Source organism: Anomaloglossus baeobatrachus, chromosome 6, assembly GCF_048569485.1.
Source record: "Anomaloglossus baeobatrachus isolate aAnoBae1 chromosome 6, aAnoBae1.hap1, whole genome shotgun sequence".
NCBI classification, from domain to species: Eukaryota; Metazoa; Chordata; class Amphibia; order Anura; family Aromobatidae; genus Anomaloglossus; species Anomaloglossus baeobatrachus.
The window spans coordinates 452,951,109-452,973,909 of record NC_134358.1 but is presented as its reverse complement, the minus strand read 5'-3'; the positions used below and the strand labels follow the sequence as shown (position 1 = coordinate 452,973,909).

At 50.5% G+C, this 22,801-nt stretch overlaps 1 protein-coding gene and 1 long non-coding RNA gene across 2 annotated transcripts in view; one reads left to right on the top strand and one right to left on the bottom strand.

Moving 5' to 3' along the window:
- Nucleotides 1-9,585, bottom strand: part of TOP2B (DNA topoisomerase II beta) — a 163,833-nt gene extending 154,248 nt beyond the window's left edge. The window contains exon 1 of the mRNA XM_075315280.1: nucleotides 9,110-9,585. Within this exon, the coding sequence (XP_075171395.1) occupies nucleotides 9,110-9,181 (72 nt within the window). The 5' untranslated portion in view covers nucleotides 9,182-9,585. The remainder of the gene's footprint in view (nucleotides 1-9,109) is intronic.
- Nucleotides 9,586-9,743: 158 nt separating this feature from the next.
- On the top strand, nucleotides 9,744-20,933 carry LOC142244434 (uncharacterized). Its single transcript, XR_012724544.1, has 3 exons — nucleotides 9,744-9,843; nucleotides 11,069-11,634; nucleotides 20,544-20,933. It is a non-coding gene; the product is annotated as an uncharacterized LOC142244434 (long non-coding RNA).
- The last annotated feature ends 1,868 nt before the right edge of the window (nucleotides 20,934-22,801 follow it).

The following is a 22,801-nucleotide window of genomic DNA, read 5'->3' as shown; positions in this document are numbered from 1 at the left end:
GCAGTATACAATATGACCAGTGTGTGAAGGCTGTGTGCAGTATACGCCCAGTGTATAAGTACAATGTGCAGTGTACAGCCAGTTTGTCGGGGCTGTGCTTGGGCTGTATGCTGCATACGACCAGTGTGTTTGGGGCTGTGCACAGTATACGGTCAGTGTGTCAGAGCTGTGTGCGGTATACAGCTAGTGTGTCTAATGGGCCAGGGTCCGGCACCTGGCACCCTCACCAATTGGCTGTTTGTGGTGCTGGTGGCAGCTGTAGACAGCCAGACTGCTCAATTCCAGATCTGCTCCATCTTCTGATCGTGGCTGGGTATTGTACATCCGTTCTTATCCAAATCAATGGGGCAGATGTGCAGTACCCGGTATACTTGAGCTCACATGACCATGACGTCTACTCTTGCCACTGGCATGGTAGAATCCTAAGCCTGCAGAACATGTGCTATGAGAATTTAGAAGCCTGCAGTCACCTAGAGTGACTGTACTTTCATCATAAACCTGGACAACCCCTTTAACTATAAAATTAAGCAATGTAGCAAAGTGATACAGAGAGTATATTACACACTGTTAAGGGTATGTGCCCACGATCAGGACTCACTGCATCCTAGACGCAGTGGGTCCTGACCTACGGGACCATGAGTCTCCTCCGCAATAGAACGCAGGAGACTGCAGCTGCTTGTACCCACGATCAGTGTTCGGTGCGCTGTGTTTTCTCTACGTAGGACGTATGCGAATCTGCAGTAAACAATTGACATGCTGTGGCTTGGAAAGCTGCACTGCAGGTCAGTGTTTGCTGCAGAAAAAACAAGCACTCACCTGAGGTTACTGAGTTTAAATAGGTCACCTGAGGTCAGTTTACCTGCAGTCAAAGCTGGGGCACCGTGGGAACCTCCAGCTGTGACTGCAAATAAACTGAGTGACATCACCAATCATTGCTGCGGCTCAGTCTCTGCCTGAAGCCACAGCATATGGGCATGTTCTGTGCCCGTGCCTTCAGTATGTATGTAGCAGAATTGTAGTGGGACCTCGTGTGGATTACATTGGAACTGTGTGTTTGGGGTTAATAAAGGGGTGAAAGAGAGTGGGGTTTTTTTTTCGTATTTTATTTGAAATGGGAAGTAAAAAGGCAAAGCAATATCCAGTGGAGACAACTTGTTATCATAGGATAATAATCTTGTATAAAATATGTTTATTTTCAAACTATTAAAATATACACTACATCCAGTGTTTGGCAGAGTAAGAAGCTATAAATATATAGAGCGAGGACTACGCGTTTCGGCATTAGCTGTGCACCTTCATCATGATGCAATGAAATAGACGCATACTGTGTGTGATCTTTGTGTGGGGAACAGCCATGTTCACATGCAGCATGTTTGCTGGAGGAAAAATGTAGTGTACCAGCAAAGTGAATTTCTGAACTCTCACAATCTGCACATGCTGATTTTTCTTTTTCATTGCAGATGTTAACCAGTGTTTTGTCAAATGGCCAGCGTCAATTCTTTCAGCATTTTTGCAGTGTTTTTAAACAATTCATATAAATGGGGGGAGGGAAAACACAAGTAAAAATGCATCAAAAATGCTCGAATTTCCGCAATGTTTTTCCTGCCAACACTACAGATTTGCATCAGAAAAATCTGCTGCAAATTGTCAACATGTGAAGATGCCATTACGATGCCTATACACCTTCCATAACTAAGTTTTTCTTCCACATCTCCCCATACAGTCAATAAGGAGAGGGGCATAAACTGCTGCTTGGGTGGGCATGTCTGCATGTCTATGGGAGCAAAGAATCGGGAATGTTGAAATCCAGCACAAAATCCTTCTTTCACCACCTGCATCTGTTGTTGTGTGAAGGTCAGAACAAGCCCATATGGCTTTCTTGGTGTGGGCACCTAAGTGTCCATGTGGTTGGCAGACCTCAGCGGCATCCTCCTCCCTTTATGCACATTTCAATTGGCTGCTGTTAGTGGCTCATAACAGCTACAAATCTTTGATAGCTGCTCACCAGTATTGCTCAATGGTATGTTGGACTAAACGCTGAAAGACAGCGAGGATAAGACAAAATCTTAAGGTCCAGTCACACATAACGAGATCGTGAACGAGATCGCTACTACGTCACACTTCCTGGATCGTTTATGAGTCGTTGTTGAACTCGCATGTTGGGTGTCACACGTAACAACTTTAGGAACGAGCATGCGTCCCGTATAACGATCTTTCAAATCGTTGGGACCCTGTCACACAGCAACTATGTTAACGATTCCGATCCCATTAGGGGCGTAGTGAAATGCAGTGAGCCATGTAGGCGTGCATTTGCGTCGCCTTTTCCATACCCCCCTCCGCTTTCATTGGTGGCCAATACTGCGTTCTGATTGGGCGGCCGGGCAGGCGTCGCCTTTTCCACACCCTCCGCTATCTATTAATAATCGCAGTTTCGATCCTCACAGCGACACGCTCGGGAACGAATGAGGGATTAATCCAAGTGCAGATGCGGCTTTGATCCAAAAACCAAGCAAGCGGGAACAAAGCACGAATGAATCTGGGTGTAGTCACAGGTTTGTTCCTAGAAGACTCAAAAGGGAACAAAGCATGAAGCGATACCCAATCAGAATGCAATAGTGTTCTCAGTGCTAACCAATCGGTGCAGAGAGGGGCGCGGAAATTGTGACGTAACTACACGCTATTGTTCTCAGCGCCAACCAATCGGTGCAGAAGGGGCGTGGAAACGGGGAGGCAACTACACTCCTTCGTGCATCTCATCTAGGTCGTCACCGAAATAGTTAGTAGGGTGTCAAACATACAGATTCATTCAGCCCAGCAGGACTCCAACGAGCCAAAAATGGCCCAAGCTGTTCGGCATCGATCAGCGATTTCGCAGCAGGGGGTGAATCGTTGGTACGTGTCAAACGTGACGAGATCGCTATTAAAGTCGTTCTTGCGTCACAGAAACTGTGACGTAGTAACGATCTCGTTCACGATCTCGTTATGTGTGAAGTGGCCTTTAATGTGAACCTGTAAGGTGCAATCTGCACCCAGAACCACGAGCAGTTCTGGGTGCATATTGCTATTCCCTGCCTAACCGTCCCTGTATACACTAGCATAGATAAAGAGATCTTTAGAAAAAGTATTTCTAAAGATTCTTTATAATATGCTAATGAGACCAGTGACTAGTCACAAGGGCATTGTTCCCCCTTAGCATTTAAGCATCCCCCTGTGGGCGTTCTAACCTGCTAATCAATGGGCAGTGTCAGAGGATGGTCGCGTTCACTCTGCTGCCATCGTGTCCGAATCCTGGATTTTTGGCTCTATGCTAGTGTATACAGGGACAGTTAGGCAGGGATTAGCAATATGCACTCAGAACTGCTCATGGGTCTGGGTGCATATTGCACCTGACAGGTTCCCTTTAATAAATGGCAGTAGACCAAGCTTCGTGTGGTGGTTGTGGAGGTAGTCTATTAACATAGGGCCTTGTCCACATATCTGTGCTACCACTACACATAAGTGTCCATCACAGTTTATGGAGTCACACTGTGGCACATACACACAGAGGCATATACATTTATTCTGACAGATTTTGTAAGGATATGACACAAAAAAAAAAAAAAAGTATTCTCCCCTAGAGAATACATTTATTGTGCACCCCAGTTGTAATGATGTATGTAAATTGCATCTTCAGAGATAGATGATGATGATGATGATGATGATGACAGGGTCTCTAGCACCACCTACTGGATGTAGCAATCCTTAAACTGGGGTCAGATGTACCCAATTGCTAAGGCTGTATGCGCACGTTGCGACGTGTCCCTGCAGAAATTTCTGCAGGGATTTGAACAGTACATGTGCGTGTCAAATCACTGCAGAAACACTGCATAATCGATGCAGTGTTTCTGCAGAAAAAAAGCCGATTTCCTGCGCTCTGGATGCAGCCTCTCCCATAGACAGAGCAGGAGCTGCATCCAAAGCGCACCAAAGAAGTGACATGTTACTTCTTAGAACGCAGCGATTTGGAACAAAATTTTGGCACCCAAATCGCTGCGCTCTCAAACGCAATGTGCGCACATCTCATGCACAATCTACACAGACTGTGCAGGGGACGCAGGTCGCATGCATTTACGCTGAAGTACAATACGCAGCAAAAATGCATGAAATTCGGCAACATGCACATGAGCCCTTAGGAAGCAAACATTACTTAATAAATTAAGCGCATCTCACAACTGGTATATGCACCCGCCAGAAAAGAGGAATTCTAGCCCAGTTAAAGTGTGGTAGGATACGCCACCACTTTTTGTGAATTTGCTGGGCAGGCTTTTCCACACGCGGTCCTACCCCACCCTGTTTGGTGGAGCTGGCAAAATCTGGCATGAAAATGCTATGTCACTAAATTTTTGCTCAACTTTGCAACATTTAAAAGGTATTTTATGCCAAAATTTGGGGAAAGAAACACATTCATGACGGCCCCATGTTTCTCCTGCATTCTGTATGGGATTTGGTACGCAAGTATTTTACCATGAATTGTCATCAATTTACTGTTTCAGCTACATCTGTACGTGGGAATATTGAAAAATGGTGGGCCTGTGGACCCCCAACCAGCTCCCGAGCAGTGAATGGTATTCCCATGACTCAGCGGATTTCATATGTACCGTGGACATAGGGGTGCTTCACACACAGCGAGCTCACTGACGAGATCGCTGCTGAGTCACGCTTTTTGTGACGCAACAGTGACCTCATTAGCGATCTCGCTGTGTGTGACATTGAGCAGCGATCTGGCCCCTGCTGCGAGATCGCTGCTCGTTACACACAGCCCTGGTTCGTTTTCTTCAAAGGCGCTCTCCCGCTGTGACACACAGATCGCTGTGTGTGACAGCGAGAGAGCGACAAATGAAGCGAGCAGGGAGCAGGAGCCGGCGTCTGACAGCTGAGGTAAGCTTGTATCCAAGATAAACATCGGGTAACCAAGGTGGTTACCCGATATTTACCTTAGTTACCAGCCTCTGCAGCTCTCACGCTGCCTGTGCTGCCGGCTCCTGCTCTCTGCACATGTAGCTGCATTACACATCGGGTTAATTAACCCGATGTGTACTGTAGCTAGGAGAGCAAGGAGCCAGCGCTCAGTGTGCGCGGCTCCCTGCTCCCTGCACACACAGCTAAGCGGTGTGCGCTGGTAACTAATGTAAACATCGGGTAACCATACCCGATGTTTACCTTAGTTACCAGTCTCCGCAGCTTCCAGACGGCGGCTCCGTGCAAGCGCAGCGTCGCTTGCACGTCGCTGCTGGCGGCTGTTCACTGGTGAGATCTGCCTGTTTGACAGCTCACCAGCGACCATGTAGCGATGCAGCAGCGATCCTGACCAGGTCAGATCGCTGGTCGGATCGCTGCTGCATCGCTAAGTGTGAAGGTACCCTTAGGCTATGTGCGCACTAGAAATGAGAAGTTTCTCAAGAAAATTTCTTGAGAAACTTCTGGGAGTGAAAGATTTCCGGACCTCCGGAAAAAATCCGCACCAAATCCGCATGCGGATTTGCCGCGGAATAGCCGCGATTTTCCCGCGGGTGGTTCCCTGCGGATTTTTGCAGGCTGTACTGCCGAAATCCGCAGGGTACCTGCGGAAATAATGGACATGTTCATTTTCTCAAGAAAGTTTCTCGAGAAATTCTTCTCAAGGAAATTTCTTGAGAAAAATCCACACCAGTGCGCACAGCTATTTTTTTTTACCATAGGATTTGCTGGGAAATGTCTGCACAAAGATTGCAGACATTTCTCAAGAAATTTCCGCAGGTAAATCCGCGGGTAAAACGCACTAGTGCGCACATAGCCTTAAAGGAGTATTCCCATCTCCAAGATCCTATCAGTAAGTGATGTCCTATCCTACGGCTAGGGAATAAACCTGGAATAGGAGACTGCCCTCAGCAAGCATGACCACTAAATTTGGTGGAAATCTATTTGTGAGGCTATATCCGCACGTTGCTTTTTACCTGCTTTTTTGCTGCTTTTTCAACTGCAGCGTTTATTGCCAAAATGGTTGTGTTCTGCTTTTCAAGCAAAGTCTATGGGAATTTGGGTTTCTTGTCCGCACTATGCAGTTCAAACTGCAGCCTTTTTGTTGCAGAACTTTGGTCAAAAACTCAGCTTTGCAGTGCAAAACCCAAATGGCAAAAACAACTGACATGTCAGTTTTTGCCATTTGGGTTTTGCACTGCAAAGCTGAGTTTTTGACCAAAGTTCTGCAACAAAAAGGCTGCAGTTTGAACTGCATAGTGCGGACAAGAAACCCAAATTCCCATAGACTTTGCTTGAAAAGCAGAACACAACCATTTTGGCAATAAACGCTGCAGTTGAAAAAGCAGGTAAAAAGCAACGTGCGGACATAGCCTAAGTCCTCATCCAGTGGCCATGTCAGTGAACTGCAGTGATTGGACAGGACACCTGCGAGCCACCGCCAGCATCTGTGGCCCTTTGATAAGCCAGCCTCGCGTGACTTCACGTGTCGCACCACAACATCAGGCCAGCTAATTAAAAGAGCCACACATACTGGCAGGTAGGTGGTGGCCAACAGGGCTCCGATGACCGCATCTACTGTCCGCTGACTGAAGATCACTGACGTGGCCATTGGACTGTGTTGTGTGAATCAATTAATGACCATACATATCCATGGAGGACGAGTCCCCTGCTCTTACATCAATGGGGGGCCACACTGTCGGTACATTTATCACAAATCCAATTTGTGATGTGAAATTTGAGTAGTGAATGTCTCCACATCAGTCCCCCACAGCAGCAACTCTCACCCCATTGTGCTAGTCAGCATCTGTTGAATCTCCTCCCAACAGCAGGTGGCGCTGCAGTCACCCCACACTCCTGCACATAGGCGTCCAATATCGCCCAGGTGAGTGCCCTGATTCCTCCACCCACCACCAGGTGACACTGCAGTCACCCCCTACTCCTGCACACAGGCCTCTTGTCACATCTCCACCAGCCTATTTCTGCTTTAGTCACCGCTTTATTCCTGCTGTAGGCGGAGCTGGTGGTAGGGGAGGAGTCGGTACCATTAGCTCTGGTGGGCGCAGGCTCCGCCCATCTACTAAGCTCGGCATTGCCAGGTCCTGCAGTACCACTGGCTCACTGTGGTGGCATGTGCTTCACAGCTGAACTTATCAGCTTCCAGCTCTAGCCTATGGGAAGGCACCACACCCTTCTTATACCTTCTGTGGTCTGCTGGCTCCTGCCAGATATAGCCTAGTGCAGTGATGGCGAACCTGTGGCACTCCAGCTGTTGCAAAACTCCAATTCCCATCATGCCTGGCCATTCAAAGCAAAAGCTTTGGCTGTGAAGACATGATGGGAATTGTAGTTTTGCAACAGCTGGAGTGCCACAGGTTCGCCATCACTGGCCTAGTGCTTCATGTTTCTCTGTTTCTGCCCAGTTTGACATCGGCCTGTTTTCCGACTATTCTGTCTGCTGTTTTGTACTTTGCTCACATCTCCATTTTGACCACGGCCTGATTACCTGACTATTCTATTGCCTGCTGATTCTGCCCCTTTTTTGTACCTCCTGGTTTTATCAACCTGGCTGCAACTATCACAGTCTCTGGACTGCAGCCTTTCCATAGGCAGTGATCTCCTGGACCTTGCAGTAAATCCAGATCCCTGTACAGGGGTTAAAAGGCTTTAGGGTACCTCTGTATCCTGCACAGTGGGCAGCTGGTGCCTAAAATGTCCATGATAGCCATTTAGTGCCTGTGACTCCAGACAGCCGCCACACCTGTTACCACCCAGGTGAGTGCCTTGGTCCCTCCTCTCACCAGCAGGTGACACTGCAGTCACCCCCAGACTCCTGCATACAGGCCTCTGTTACTGCTCAGGTGGCGCTGCAGTGACCCCCCACCCCTGCACACAGGCCTGTTACCACCCAGGCAAGTGCCCCGTTCCCTCCTCACACCAGCAGGTGGTGCTGCAGTCAACCCCCCTGCATTCCTGCACACAGGCCTCTTACTACCCAGGTAAGTGCCCTGGTCCCTCCCCCCACCAGCAGGTGGTGCTGCAGTCAACCCCCCATTCCTGCACACAGGCCTCTTACTACCCAGGTGAGTGCCCTGGTCCCTCCCCCCACCAGCAGGTGGTGCTGCAGTCAACCCCCCATTCCTGCACACAGGCCTCTTACTACCCAGGTGAGTGCCCTGGTCCCTCCCCCCACCAGCAGGTGGTGCTGCAGTCAACCCCCCATTCCTGCACACAGGCCTCTTACTACCCAGGTGAGTGCCCTGGTCCCTCCCCCCACCAGCAGGTGGTGCTGCAGTCAACCCCCCATTCCTGCACACAGGCCTCTTACTACCCAGGTGAGTGCCCTGGTCCCTCCTCCCATCAGCAGGTGGCGTGGCAGTCAACCCCCCCAAAGTCTCTGTTACCGCCCAAGTGGTGCTGCAGTCACCCTCACTCCTGCACACAGGCCTGTTACCACCCAGGTGGCACTGCAATCATCCCCTCCCCCTTGCACACAGGCCTGTGAGTGCCCCGGTCCCTCCTCCCACCAGCAGGTGGTGCTGCAGTCACCCTCCGCTCCTGCACACAGGCCTGTGAGTGCCCTGGTCCCTCCTCCCACCAGCAGGTGGTGCTGCAGTCACTCTCCGCTCCTGCACACAGGCCTGTGAGTGCCCTGGTCCTCCTCCCACCAGCAGGTGGTGCTGCAGTCACCCTCCACACAGGCCTGTGAGTGCCCTGGTCCTCCTCCCACCAGCAGGTGGTGCTGCAGTCACCCTCCACACAGGCCTGTGAGTGCCCTGGTCCTCCTCCCACCAGCAGGTGGTGCTGCAGTCACCCTCCACACAGGCCTGTGAGTGCCCCGGTCCCTCCTCCCACCAGCAGGTGGTGCTGCAGTCACCCTCCGCTCCTGCACACAGGCCTGTGAGTGCCCCGGTCCCTCCTCCCACCAGCAGGTGGTGCTGCAGTCACTCTCCGCTCCTGCACACAGGCCTGTGAGTGCCCTGGTCCTCCTCCCACCAGCAGGTGGTGCTGCAGTCACCCTCCACACAGGCCTGTGAGTGCCCTGGTCCTCCTCCCACCAGCAGGTGGTGCTGCAGTCACCCTCCGCTCCTGCACACAGGCCTCTGTTACTTACCACCCAGGTGAGTGCCCCGGTCCCTCCTCCTCCGGCTCCTCCTCCGCCGCCGCCGCCGCTGGACTTGGACATCTTCCTCCTCCCAGAGAACTGCAGTAATCGCGGATTAATACTGAGGAGCTGCTATTGTGCGCGGCTCCTCCCCCCGCAGCACGGAGATCGCTATTGCCGCCTGCTCCGGGCCTGTGTCTCCCCTCGGCCTCCCCCTTGTGCACGGCCCACAGTGTCTGCTCTCGGCCTAGCCTCCGCCGGAGTCTCTGTGCGGATTTTCTGTGTAAAAAATGAAGGTAAAATCCGGCGTGTCGGTGCTACAGCCCCCCGCTGCGGTTCGGCTGCCGAGGACGCGGCATGTGAACCGGAGGCATGAATGACGCAGGCACCGCGCGTTCAGAACGGAGAGCCCAGCTGTGTCTGCAGCGCTGACCCCGGTTCCCCCTCCTCTTCCTCCCGCAGACAATACAGAGCGCCGCTTCCGCTCTCCGCATTACACACGGGGGCCCGGGAACATGGGCCAACCAATAGCGGCGCTCCGAATCCATGACGTCATGTTAGAATGGGGCGGAGCCTTCGACGGTGAGGAGGGGAGGGCGGGAATACGAAGTCGTGTGACGTCACGGCAGCATCAGAGAGAAATAATGGAGCGTGTGCGGGAGCCCCGGTCTCCGCAGCCGGAGTGTGGGAACTGGCAGTGCAGACACTAACCTACACGCTATTGTTCCCTGGCAGCAGCCATGGTGGGCACAATACAGACCAGCTACAAGGTTTCTGTAGTCAATAAGGCAGCTAACGCTGGCTAAAAGAAAAGCTGTCTCTATTGCCCCTAGCAGCCAATCACAGCGCAGCTTTTTTTTTCTTTCAGGAGTAGAAAAAAATAAAAGCAGCGCTGTGATTGGCTGCTGTGGGCAGCAGAGGATTTTCCTCTAGAAACTTCATAAACCTGTTGCTTTTGATGGTAAGAGTTGTGATCCAAGCACTACTCAGTGAGAGTGTAACCTGCACACCATGGGTCATGTCCTAGGTAGTGATGGGCGAACCTGCAGGTATCCGGGATTAGTGGGGCCAACCAGATACAAAGAAATAACCCTGGTTTGGGACCGGAATTAATCCAAGAGCTGCCCGGACGCCGAACCCCATATAAGTTTCTGGGGACCCGACTATTGTGCTGTAAAATGGTGGTAGATAGGGCTAGGGGGATTAGAGCAGGCGCACTATACTTACTGAGGCTCCCCCACGGTGGTAACACTACTTCTGGGGCCGCTCATTAACCTCATACATATTCACTGCTTCCCCCGCCCACTGGCAGTCCCAGCGTCTATGATTGGTTGCAGTCAGACTGCGCCCTCACCCTCTATGGTGTAAAAATACATTTAAAAAAATTGGTGTAGGGTCCCCCCATATTGTGATACTCAGTGCAGATAAAGCTGCAGCCCCCAGCCGTGCGCTTATCTTAGTTGTGCGTCAAAATAAGAGGAACCGCATGCAACTTTTTTAAAAGTATTTACACTACAGTTCAAAAGTTTAGGGTCAATTGGATATTTCCTTATTCTTATTTTTGAAAGAAAAGCACTTTTTTTTTCCCCCAATGAAGCTAACTTTAAATTAAACAGAAATGCACACTATATATTAATGTGGTAAATGACTATTCTAGCTGCAAACGTCTGTTTTTTTAATGCAATATCTACATAGCTGTATAGAGGCCCGTTTTCAACAACCACCATTCCAGTGTTCTAATGGTACATTGGGTTGCTAACTGTGTTAAAAGGCTAATGGATGTTTAGGAATCCCTTAAACCCTTCTGCAAGTATGTTAGCACAGCTGAAAACAGTTTTGCTGATTAGAGAAGCTATAAAACCTTCCTTTGAGCTAGTTGAGAATCCTTGGTTGGTTCCATTAAACTCTCACAATGGCCATAAAAAGAGAACTTTCATGTGAAACTTGACAGTCTATTCTTGTTCTTAGAAATGAAGGATATTCCATGCGAGAAATTGCCAAGAAACTGAAGATTTCCTACAACAGTGTGTACTACTCCCTTCAGAGGAGAGCACAAACAAGCTCTAACCAGAGTAGAAAGAGAAGTGGGAGGCCGCGCTGCACAACTGAGCAACAAGACAAGTCCATTAGAGTCTCTAGTTTGAGAAATCGACGCCCCACAGGTCCTCAACTGGCAGCTTCATTAAATAGCACCTGCAAAATGCCAGCGTCAACGTCTACATTGAAGAGGCAACTCCGGGATGCTGGCCTTCAGGTCAGAGTGGCAAAGAAAAAGCCATATCTGAGACTGGCTAATACAATGAAAAGATTATGGGCAAAAGAACAGACACTGGACAGAGGAAGATTGGAAAAAAGTGTTCTAGACAGACAAATCAATGTTTGAGGTGTTTGGATCAAACAGAAGAACATTTATGAGATGCAGAACAACTGAAAAGATGCTGGAAGAGTGCCTAACGCCTTCTGTCAAGCATGGTGGAAGTAATGTGATGGTCTGGGGTTTCTTTGGTGTTGTTAAAGTGGGAGATTTGTACAAGGTAAGGCTGGTTTCAGACGTCCGTGTATCAGGTACGTGTGACATCCGTTTTTAACACGGATATCACACGTACCCATCTTATTCTATTCTGTTACATAGATGTGTTTTCACACGGACCGTGTGACCACCCCCCTCCCCTCATGGCCCCGCACGTACACATGTCGTTTTTTTTTTATCTGGCCGCACGGGTCTCACACGGACCACACACTGATGTGATCTGTGTGACATCAGTGTAACACAGGTCTTTTAAATAAAAAGATTTTCTATATTCACCTGAATCTAGCACTGTTTTCTTCGGCTCTGCTGTTTCCCGCTTCTGACCACCGCTCACTATTATCATTGATTATTCACTGGGGACTTCAGTGCCGGGGACCGCATTGCTGGGGACAGTGGAGTATCCAGCAGTGTGTGTGTTCAGTGTATACTTGCATGTGCGCTATATGTGTGTATGTGCTTGGTCTATCCATGTGTGTCATGTGTGTATACATAAGTGTGTATACGTGTGTGTGTGTGTCTGGTGAGGACCTGGAAGCCGGATCATCGCAAGGACAGCATCGGGGACTCATCAGTTCCCAAACAACTTTGATCAACTAGTGAAGTCACCCCCCTGACACCCGCTGTGTCGTGGGGGTGTCATCAGGATGTCATCAGTTCATTGGGAACTCCAGTGACCTCCTGGACGTCACTGCGCACACTGCTTGCTTTGTGAATACTCACCTGTCCCCGCGATGCTGTCCTCAGCGGCGCTGTCCTTGGCGGTTGTCGCATCTAACATTTCTTGGGACTAATAATGTAGTCTTTGTTGTAATGTGTCTGTGCAAATTTTATTACAGCGGAAAGACTATTAGGCCACTTTTTGTTAGGTTTAGAGAGCCGTTCACTCCATTAGAACGGGAGTAGGAGCCACTAAATTAATAAAGCACAAGATTGATGTGCATGGGTCTGATGTTAAATCCCTTCAGTCTGGAGTGGGTTAACTCACCTGAAGGGGAGGGGATCTCTATATACTGCTTCTATGATGTGAGGGTGGATGGTTTCTGAGGTTAGTTCCACATGGCCCCTTAGGTGTCAATGACCAAAATGATTTGTCCGTGTTTTTATAGATATTATTATAATGTGTATTGTCTGTTTTTTATTTTTGCTGGATTTATAATTGTGTGTTTTCTTGCTGAAAAATCAACGTGTATTTTGAGATGAAATAGTTTGACATCAGCAAGTAGGTGGAGACGTGTAGAAGGGTGCAAGCCACGCAAAATGGCTGTAGTCTGTGCGTCCCGCGTCCTCGCCATGCAGCCCCTGCATGGACTTTTAATGTGTATCAAATAAGACTTATTTTACGGGTGGTGAGTGCCACTTGGCTTTCTATTTTTCTAGTCAACATTTTGACTTTAACCCCTTAACGACCGCGGGCCGTAAAATTACGTCCTAAATGACATAATCTTACTGCCCGCGGTCCTCCGGCGGCAGCATGCCGCGATCGGCACACATCTCAGCTGATTTTCACAGCTGAGATGTGTGCCTGCTAGGCACGAGCAGAATCGTTATCTGCTCGTGCCGATTAACCCCTTATATGGCGCTGTCAATACATGACAGCGCCATTATAAGCGCGATCGCGGTAAAGTTTTTACTTACCGCCGAAACCGGAAGTCACGTGACGCGATCACGTGACTCCCGATAGTTGTCATGGTAGCACAGGGTCATGTGATGACTCCTGTACTACACCTGACTTAGTTTCACTTTCGCTGTGCCCGGGGCACAGCAAAAGAGAAAGAGAGCGTATCTGCTGTTTACAGCCTTGCAGCTGTGATCAGCAGATACTGCAGAGCGATCGGAATGCTGATCGCAATAGCCCCCTAGGGGGACTAGTAAAATAAAAAAAAAAAGTAAAAAAATAAGTTTTAAAAAATTAAAAAAAAACAAAAAAACCTAAAAGTTCAAATCACCCCCCATTCGCCCCATTGAAAATTAAAGGGTTAAAAAAATAAAAAATATACACACATTTGGTATCGCCGCGTTCAGAAACGCCCAATCTATCAAAATATAAAATCAATTAATCTGATCAGTAAACGGCGTAGCGGCAAAAAAATTCCAAACGCCAAAACGACGTTTTTTTGTCGCCACAACTTTTGCGCAAAATGCAATAAGAGGCGATCAAAACGTAGCATCTGCGCAAAAATGGTACCGTTAAAAACGTCAGCTCGAGACACAAAAAATAAGCCGTCATTGAGCCTAAGATCCCGAAAAATGAGAACGCTACGGGTCACGGAATATGGCGTAAAACGTGCGCCACTTTTTTCGGACAAACTTCCGATTTTTTTTTAACCCCTTATATAAAAGTAAACCTATACATGTTTGGTGTCTACGAACTCGCACTGACCTGAGGCATCACACCCACACATCAGTTTTACCATATAGTGAACACAGTGAATAAAATATCTCAAAAACCATAGTGCTATCGCACTTTTCTTCGGCGCTCCATTGGGAGACCCAGACGATTGGGTGTATAGCTACTGCCTCCGGAGGCCACACAAAGCATTACACTAAAAAGTGTAAGGCCCCTCCCCTTCTGGCTATACACCCCCAGTGGGATCACTGGCTCACCAGTTTTCTGCTTTGTGCGAAGGAGGTCAGACATCCACGCATAGCTCCACTGTTTAGTCAGCAGTAGCTGCTGACTATATCGGATGGAAGAAAAGAGGGCCCATACTAGGGCCCCCAGCATGCTCCCTTCTCACCCCACTTGTGGTTTGTAAGGTTGAGGTACCTATTGCTGGTACGGCGGCTGGAGCCCACATGCTGTTTTTCCTTCCACATCCCCCTGAGGGGCTCTGAGGAAGTGGGATCTTACCGGCCCCAAAGCCCTGAGGCCGGGCTCCATCCACAGACCCATTGAACCTGCTGGATACGGAGCTGGGTACCGTTCAGGGACATGGCCCTGCACCATTCAGGTACTCTGTGTCCCCGTACACACAGGCACAGCACACTCCAGACTTGCTGGGTGTGCTAGTGCGCCGGGGACAGTAAAGGGTTACAGTCACTACAGCCTAGCTGAGTGACTTTATGTATGGGGAACTACCGCGCCGGACGCTCCGGGAGCGGCGGCGTGGCTGGGACTTGTAGTGCGCCGGGGACTTAGCGCCGACCGCGCTTTTACGGCGGCGGCGCTTATAAATCCAGTCCCCGGCTTTTGCGGCCTAGCTCCGCTTCGTTCCCGCCCCCACCCTGTCAATCAGGGTAGGGGAGAGACGCTGTACAATCAGCAGCGCCGAGGGCTGGAGCCTTATTTACATGCTCCAGCCCTCTCACTGGACACTGTGGGACGCTGGTTTCCCGCTCTGACTTGGGGGCACGCCCACGGCCCGCCCCTACTCACGAGCTGGAGAAGGACGCCGGCAGCCATTCCTGCAGTCCGAGCTGAGAGATCGGACTCTGGGCGACCAGGCACAGGACTAGGGCGACCACACACCCGCTTATAGGCGGGCGGTAAGCGGCACCTGAAGTGCTGACCCCACTAAATACCGCAGTTGTCCATTTGTATTTTATGCTTACACTGCATAGGTCGCTATTTTTGGCTATATGCCCTCTTAGATGGCGACACATCAGCAGCAGGAAAGCAAGGGTGCTAAGGCACAGGCTTTCTATGCTGCTTGTATTGCATGTACTGAAGTGTTCATGTGTATTTATGCTTGTATGCTATACACTGCACTGTACAGTCGCTAGTCTGGGCTATTTTCGCCTAGAATGACTAGACTACAGCAGCAGAAAAGCAGGGGTGCTGAGGCACATGTTTTTTCTATGCTGCTTGTATTGCAGGGGTTGCAGTGTTCATTTGTACTTATGCTTGTATGCTATACATTGCACTGTATGGTCGATATTCTGGGCTATATTCCCCTAGATGGCTAGTCTACAGCAGCAGAAAAGCAGGGGTGCCAAGGCACAGGCTTTCTATGCTGCTTGTATTGCATGTGCTGCAGTGTTCATTGTACTTTATGCTTGTATGCTATACATTGCATTGTACGGTCGCCATTCTTGGCTATGTCCTAGATGGCTAGTCGGCAGCAGCATATAAGCAACTCGGGCTTTCGATGCTGTTTTTACTGCATGTGATACTGTTCCACGGCACTGAACCCCATTGTGTGCAATGCTCCCCTGGAGCACTTGGTCAGCCGGGGTCTCTACTAGACGTGGCCAAAGGAACCACCTGTCAACCCTGTCCAAGGACAGGGATGGAGTTGCAATGGGATAGAGACTTGCAGTCCGGACAGGCCATGGGCAATCTGGATCATTGCTCCCTGGCCACCCTCACTGGGAATAAAATCGGTGCTCCGGGGGGGGTCCCAGGAGGCTCTCTGTATGATAAGGCAGACGTAGCGGATCAGGACTTTGATCCTGACAACGCTCTCAATCCGGATACACCGGATGGTGACGCCATAAGGAATGATCCTATAGCGTCCATCAATGGAATGTTGGATCTTTCTCCCTCAGCTCCCCCAGCGGAGGAGTCAGCTTCACAGCAGGAGAAGTCCCATTTCAGTAGCTCAAACGTAGATTGAGTATTTTTCTGGCCACGCTGACTTCAGAGAAGCAGTCCAGGAACACCACGCTTACCAGATAAGCGTTTTCTCCAAACGTATTAAGGATACACGTTATCCTTTTCCCCTGACGTGGTCAAGCGTGGGACCCAGGGTCCAAAGGTGGATTCTCCAATCTCCAGGCTTGCGGCTAGAGCTATAGTTGCAGTGGAGATGGGACTTCACTTAAAGATGCCAGACAGATGGACTCTGGTTGAAATCTGTCTATGAGGCTATCGGCGTGTCGGTTGCTCCGGCATTTACAGCCGTATGGGCACCCTAAGCTTTTCAGCTGTTCTTGCACAGCTGGTCTTGAGCATATGTACATTTGTGCCGCAGGGGCGTCCGTAACCTCGCAATGTCTGCATTGCGACTTACCCTATTAATGCTGTCCTGGAAGGACAGTCGAGGTTTCGGTCCTTCCCAAGCTCGGGCAGGTCCCAATTGTCCTCGTCCAAAGGAGCTGAAAAGCCTCAGAGGGGCTCAGTTTCCGGGGGCTCAATCACGCCCAAGGAAGGCAGCCGGAGGAACCGCTACCAAGGCGGTCTCCTCATGACTCGCAGCTCTCTCATCTCTCCGCATCCGCGGTTGATGGCAGACTCGCTCGCCTTTGCGACATTTAGCTGCCACAGGTCACAGACCGGTGGGTGAGGGACATTGTGCCCACGTGCACAGGACAGGGTTCTGTTCTCGTCCTCCGACTCGATTCTTCAGAACGTCCCCACCGAGCCGATGCTCTTCTGCAGGCAGAAGGAGTGGTAATCCCTGTTCCTCTTCAGGAACAAGACACGGTTTTCCTCCAATCTGGTTGTGGTGCCAAAAAAGGATGGCTCTTTCCGTTCCGTTCTGGACCTAAAACTGCTCAACAAGCACGTGGAGGCCAGGCGGTTCCGGATGAAACCCTCCGCTCCGTCATTGCCTCAATGTCTCAAGGATATTTCCTAGCATCAATAGACATCAAAGATGCTTATCTCCACGTGCCGATTGCTACAGAGCACCAATGTTTTCTACGTTTCGTGATGGGAGACGACCATCTTCAGTTCGTAGCTCTGCCATTCGGTCTGGCGACAGCCCCACGGGTGTTCACCAAGGTCATGGCGGCAGTGGTAGCAGTCTTGCTCTCACAGGGAGTGATCCCTTACTTGGACGATCTACTTGTCAAGGCACCCTCTCAAGAGGCATGCCAACTCAGCCTGAATATTGCGCTGGAGACTCTCCAGACGTTCGGGTGGATCATCGACTTCTCAAAGTCAAACCTGTCACCGACCCAATCACTAACGTATCTTGGCATGGTGTTTCATACCCTCTCAGCGCTAGTGAAGCTTCCGCTGGACAAGCAGCGGTCACTACAGACTGGGGTGCAGACTCTCCGTCAAGGTCAGTCGCACTCCTTAAGACGCCTCATGCACTTCCTCGGGAAGTTGGTGGCGGCAATGGAGGCGGTTCCGTTTGCGCAGTTTCATCTGCGTCCTCTTATTGGGACATTCTCCGCCAATGGGACGGGAAGTCAACATCCCTGAACAGGAAAGTATCCTTTTCACAGAAGGACTCTCTGCAATGGTGGCTTCTTCCCACCTCATTATCACAGGGAAAATCCTTCCTACCACCGTCTTGGGCGGTAGTCACGACAGACGCGAGTCTGTCAGGGTGGGGAGCAGTTTTTCTCCACCACAGGGCTCAGGGTACGTGGACTCAGCAGGAGTCCACCCTTCAGATCCATGTTCTGGAAATCAGAGCAGTGTATCTTGCCCTACTAGCCTTCCAGCAGTGGCTGGAAGGAAAGCAGATCCGACTTCAGTCGGACAACTCCACAGCGGTGGCATACATCAATCTCCAAGGAGGGACACGCAGTCGGCAAGCCTTCCAGGAAGTCCGGCGGATTCTGATGTGGGTGGAAGCCACGGCCTCCACCGTATCCGCAGTTCACATCCCCGGCGTAGAAAACTGGGAAGCAGACTTCCTCAGCCGCCAGGGCATGGACGCAGGGGAATGGTCCCTTCACCCGGACGTGTTTCAGGAAATCTGCAGCCGCTGGGGAAGGCCGGACGTCGACCTAATGGCGTCCAGGCACAACAACAAGGTCCCAACCTTCATAGCACGGTCTCGCGATCACAGAGCTCTGGCGGCAGACGCCTTAGTGCAAGATTGGTCGCAGTTCCGGCTCCCTTATGTGTTTCCACCTCTGGCACTCTTGCCCAGAGTGCTACGCAAGATCAGATCCGACTGCAGCCGCGTCATACTCGTCGCCCCAGACTGGCCAAGGAGGGCGTGGTATCCGGATCTGTGGCATCTCACGGTCGGCCAACCGTCGACACTACCAGACCGACCAGACTTACTGTCCCAAGGGCCGTTTTTCCATCGGAATTCTGCGGCCTTAATCCTGACCGTGTGGCTATTGAGTCCTGGATCCTAGGGTCTTCAGGATTATCCCAAGGGGTCGTTGCCACCATGAGACAGGCTAGGAAGCCCACGTCCGCTAAGATCTACCACAGAACGTGGAGCATATTCTTATCCTGGTGCTCTGCTCAGGGAGTGTCTCCCTGGCCTTTTGCATTGCCTACCTTTCTTTCTTTCCTGCAATCTGGGTTAGAAAAAGGTTTGTCGCTCGGCTCCCTTAAAGGGCAAGTCTCGACGCTATCCGTCTTTTTTCAAAAGCGTCTAGCATGACTTCCTAAGGTGCGCACGTTCCGGCAGGGGGTTTGTCATATTGTACCCCCGTACAAGCGGCCGTTAGATCCATGGGATCTGAACAGGGTACTAGTTGCCCTCCAGAAGCCGCCCTTCGAGCCTCTGAGGGAGGTTTCACTTTCTAGACTATCACAGAAAGTGGCTTTTCTGGTAGCGATCACATCTCTTCGGAGAGTGTCTGAGCTAGCAGCGCTGTCATCCAAGGCTCCTTTCCTGGTCTTCCACCAGGACAAGGTAGTGCTGCGCCCCATTCAGGAGTTTCTCCCGAAGGTGGTATCCTTTTTTCATCTTAATCAGGATATCTCTTTGCCTTCTTTTTGTCCTCATGCAGTTCATCGGTATGAGAAGAATTTACATTTGTTAGCTCTGGTGAGAGCACTCAGAATCTACATTTCCCGCACGGCGCCCCTGCGCCGCTCCGATGCACTCTTTGTCCTTGTCGCTGGTAAGCGCAAAGGGTCGCAGGCTTCCAAAGCCACCCTGGCTCGATGGATCGAAGAACCAATTCTTGAAGCCTACCGTTCTGCTGGGCTTCCGGTTCCATCAGGGCTGAAGGCCCATTCTACCAGAGCCGTGGGTGCGTCCTGGGCATTGCGACACCAGGCTACGGCTCAACAGGTGTGCCAGGCAGCTACCTGGTCGAGTCTGCACACTTTCACCAAACATTATCAGGTGCATACCTATGCTTCGGCGGACGCCAGCCTAGGTAGAAGAGTCTTGCAGGCGGCAGTTGCCTCCCCGTAGGGGAGGGCTGTCTTCGCAGCTCTAACATAAGGTATTTCTTTACCCACCCAGGGACAGCTTTTGGACGTCCCAATCGTCTGGGTCTCCCAATGGAGCGCCGAAGAAGAAGGGAATTTTGTTACTTACCGTAAATTCCTTTTCTTCTAGCTCCTATTGGGAGACCCAGCACCCGCCCTGTTGTCCTTCGGGATTTTTGGGTTTTTTCGGGTACACATGTTGTTCATGTTGAACGGTTTTTCAGTTCTCCGATGTTACTCGGAGTGAATTTGTTTAACCAAGTTATTGGCTTTCCTCCTTCTTGCTTTTGCACTAAAACTGGTGAGCCAGTGATCCCACTGGGGGTGTATAGCCAGAAGGGGAGGGGCCTTACACTTTTTAGTGTAATGCTTTGTGTGGCCTCCGGAGGCAGTAGCTATACACCCAATCGTCTGGGTCTCCCAATAGGAGCTAGAAGAAAAGGAATTTACGGTAAGTAACAAAATTCCCTTCTTTTTGCAATTTTTCAGCATTTGGAATTTTTGTTGCCATTTTCTAGTACACTATATGGGAAAACTGATGGTTTCATTTAAAAGTACAGCTCGTTCCGCAAAAAATGAGCCCTCACATGACCATATTGACTGAAAAATAAAAAAGTTACGTCTCTCAGAAAAAGAATGGCGAAAAAAAAAAACGGAAAGCGAAAAATCGGCCGGTCGTGAAGGGGTTAAAGGGAATTTGTTGCCAGGTTTTTTGCTACCTCATCTGAGTGGAGCATAATATAGAAAAAGGGCCTCGGATGCCAGCATTGTCACTTAGTATACTGGGTGTAGCGCTTCTGCCAGACTTCTTACATCATTCATGCTCTAAAAGGCGTTTTGATGGGGTTTTTTTAATCTATCTTATCTAATTGTTCTTTCTGTGTTCACAGCTTATCCTAAACTCGATATAGATTTCAGCAACCACGATCAGGAGTGACTCTCACAATTAAATGACATCTTTAAGGAGGATTACAGTATGAATTGAGGTCGGGGGTGGTTTTCTTCAGGAAATTATCAACAGATTCAAATACCTCTTGGAAAAAAGGACTAAAATTTTGGTGTAACTGTGCGTTCCTAGAAGAATGTACACAGAGAAGCCTAATACCTAGGGACTGGAGAATACAGGTCGTTCTTTATTTTGCGGTGGACGATGAAGTATTTCAAATTGAATGAGAGAATTTATCCCTCACCTGTTCTAATGGGTTTCTTAAATTGCTTTGCAATCTTAATAGCACCCCAAGATTGAAATAGACGAACTACAGTCAACAATAAGGAACAAACTTTTCTTCGGCGCTCTATTGGGAGACCCAGACGATTGGGACGATTGGGGTGTATAGCACTGCCTCCGGAGGCCACACAAAGCAATTACACTAAAAAGTGTAAGGCCCCTCCCCTTCTGGCTATACACCCCCAGTGGGATCACTGGCTCACCAGTTTTCTGCTTTGTGCGAAGGAGGTCAGACATCCACGCATAGCTCCACTGTTTGTAGTCAGCAGTAGCTGCTGGCTCTATCGGATGGAAGAAAAGAGGGCCCATATAGGGCCCCCAGCATGCTCCCTTCTCACCCGTGATGGTGCTTGTAAGGTTGAGGTACCTATTGCTGGTACGGAGGCTGGAGCCCACATGCTGTTTTCCTTCCACATCCCCCTGAGGGGCTCTGTGGAAGTGGGATCCTGCTGGCCCCCAAGCCCTGGGGCCGGGCTCCATCCACAGACCCATAGAACCTGCTGGATTGGGAGCGGGAGTGCCGTTCAGGGACATGGCCCTGCAACTTCAGGTACTCTGTGTCCCCGGCAGGCACGGACACTCTCAGGGCTTGCTGAGCGTTATAGTGCGCCGGGGACAGTGGCGCTGTACGCTGGGGGTTAGGTCACTGCAGCTTTGCTGAGTGACGATTGTGTGTTGGGAACTACTGCGCCGACCGCTCCTGGAGCGGCGGCGCAGCTGCGACTTGTAGTGCGCCGGGGGCTTGGCGCCGACCGCGCTTGTACGGCAGCGGCGTTTTTAACTTTAGCCCCCGGCTTCTGCGGCCTAGCGCCGCTTCGTTCCCGCCCCCACCCTGTCAATCAGGGTAGGGGAGAGACGCTGCTCAATGGCTGCGCCGAGGGCTGGAGCCTTATTTACATGCTCCAGCCCTCTCACTAGGCACAAGGGGAAGCAGACTTCCCGCTCTTCGTCGGTGTACGCCCAGGGCCCGCCCCCCCTCTCCACAAGGACGCCGGCAGCCATTACACATGCGATCTGGCTGGAAGGAGGCAGCAGGCTCTGGGAGACCCAGACTAGAGGGATTTCTGGCGACCACACACCGCTCCTAAGCGGGTGGTAAGCTGCACAGTAGTGCAGGCCCCACTAGTGCCTCAGTGATATATTAGTGTACTTCTTTATTGGTACCATATATATATATATATATATATTTATATAGTGCACTGTAAGGTTGCTTCTGGCTGGACACTCTGTACTGCTCTGAGGACGCAGCAACATGTCATCCGCAAAACGCAAGGCTGCCAAGTCACGGGCTGTGTACACTGTTTGTACTGCATGTGGGGCTAATCTACCAGCAGGCTCCAATGATTCACATTGTGTGCAATGTTCAGTCCCAGTGGCACTTCGCCAGCCAGAGCCTATTGTGGTGGTAGCCCAGGCAGAGACGCCTGTGAACCCTGCCCCGGTGACGGGGACAGACTTTGCAGTGTTTGCTGATAAAATGTCTGAGGCTATGACAAGGATCCTGGAGACCTTGCAGGCCAGGCCAGTTCCTCAGACTATGGACACTGCTGTGGCTATGCTCACTGGTCCCCCTCAGTTGGAACTAATCCGTACTTCAAGGGGGTCTCAAGCATCACAGGCTGAAGTCTCTGACTCAGATGACAGTCCCAGGCAGCCTAAGCGTGCTCGCTGGGAAAGACCCTCGACGTCATCACACTGCTCAGGGTCTCAGCGAGAAGAGTCTCTCTGTGATGAGACTGAGGACGGTGATCAGGAGTCTAATCCTGAGGCCCCTCTCAATCTGGATGCCCCTGATGGTGACGCCATGGTTAATGACCTTATATCGGCGATTAATAGGCTGTTGGATATTTCTCCCCCAGCCCCTTCTGCAGAGGAGGCAGCTGCACAGCAGGAGAAGTTCCATTTCCTGTATCCCAAGCG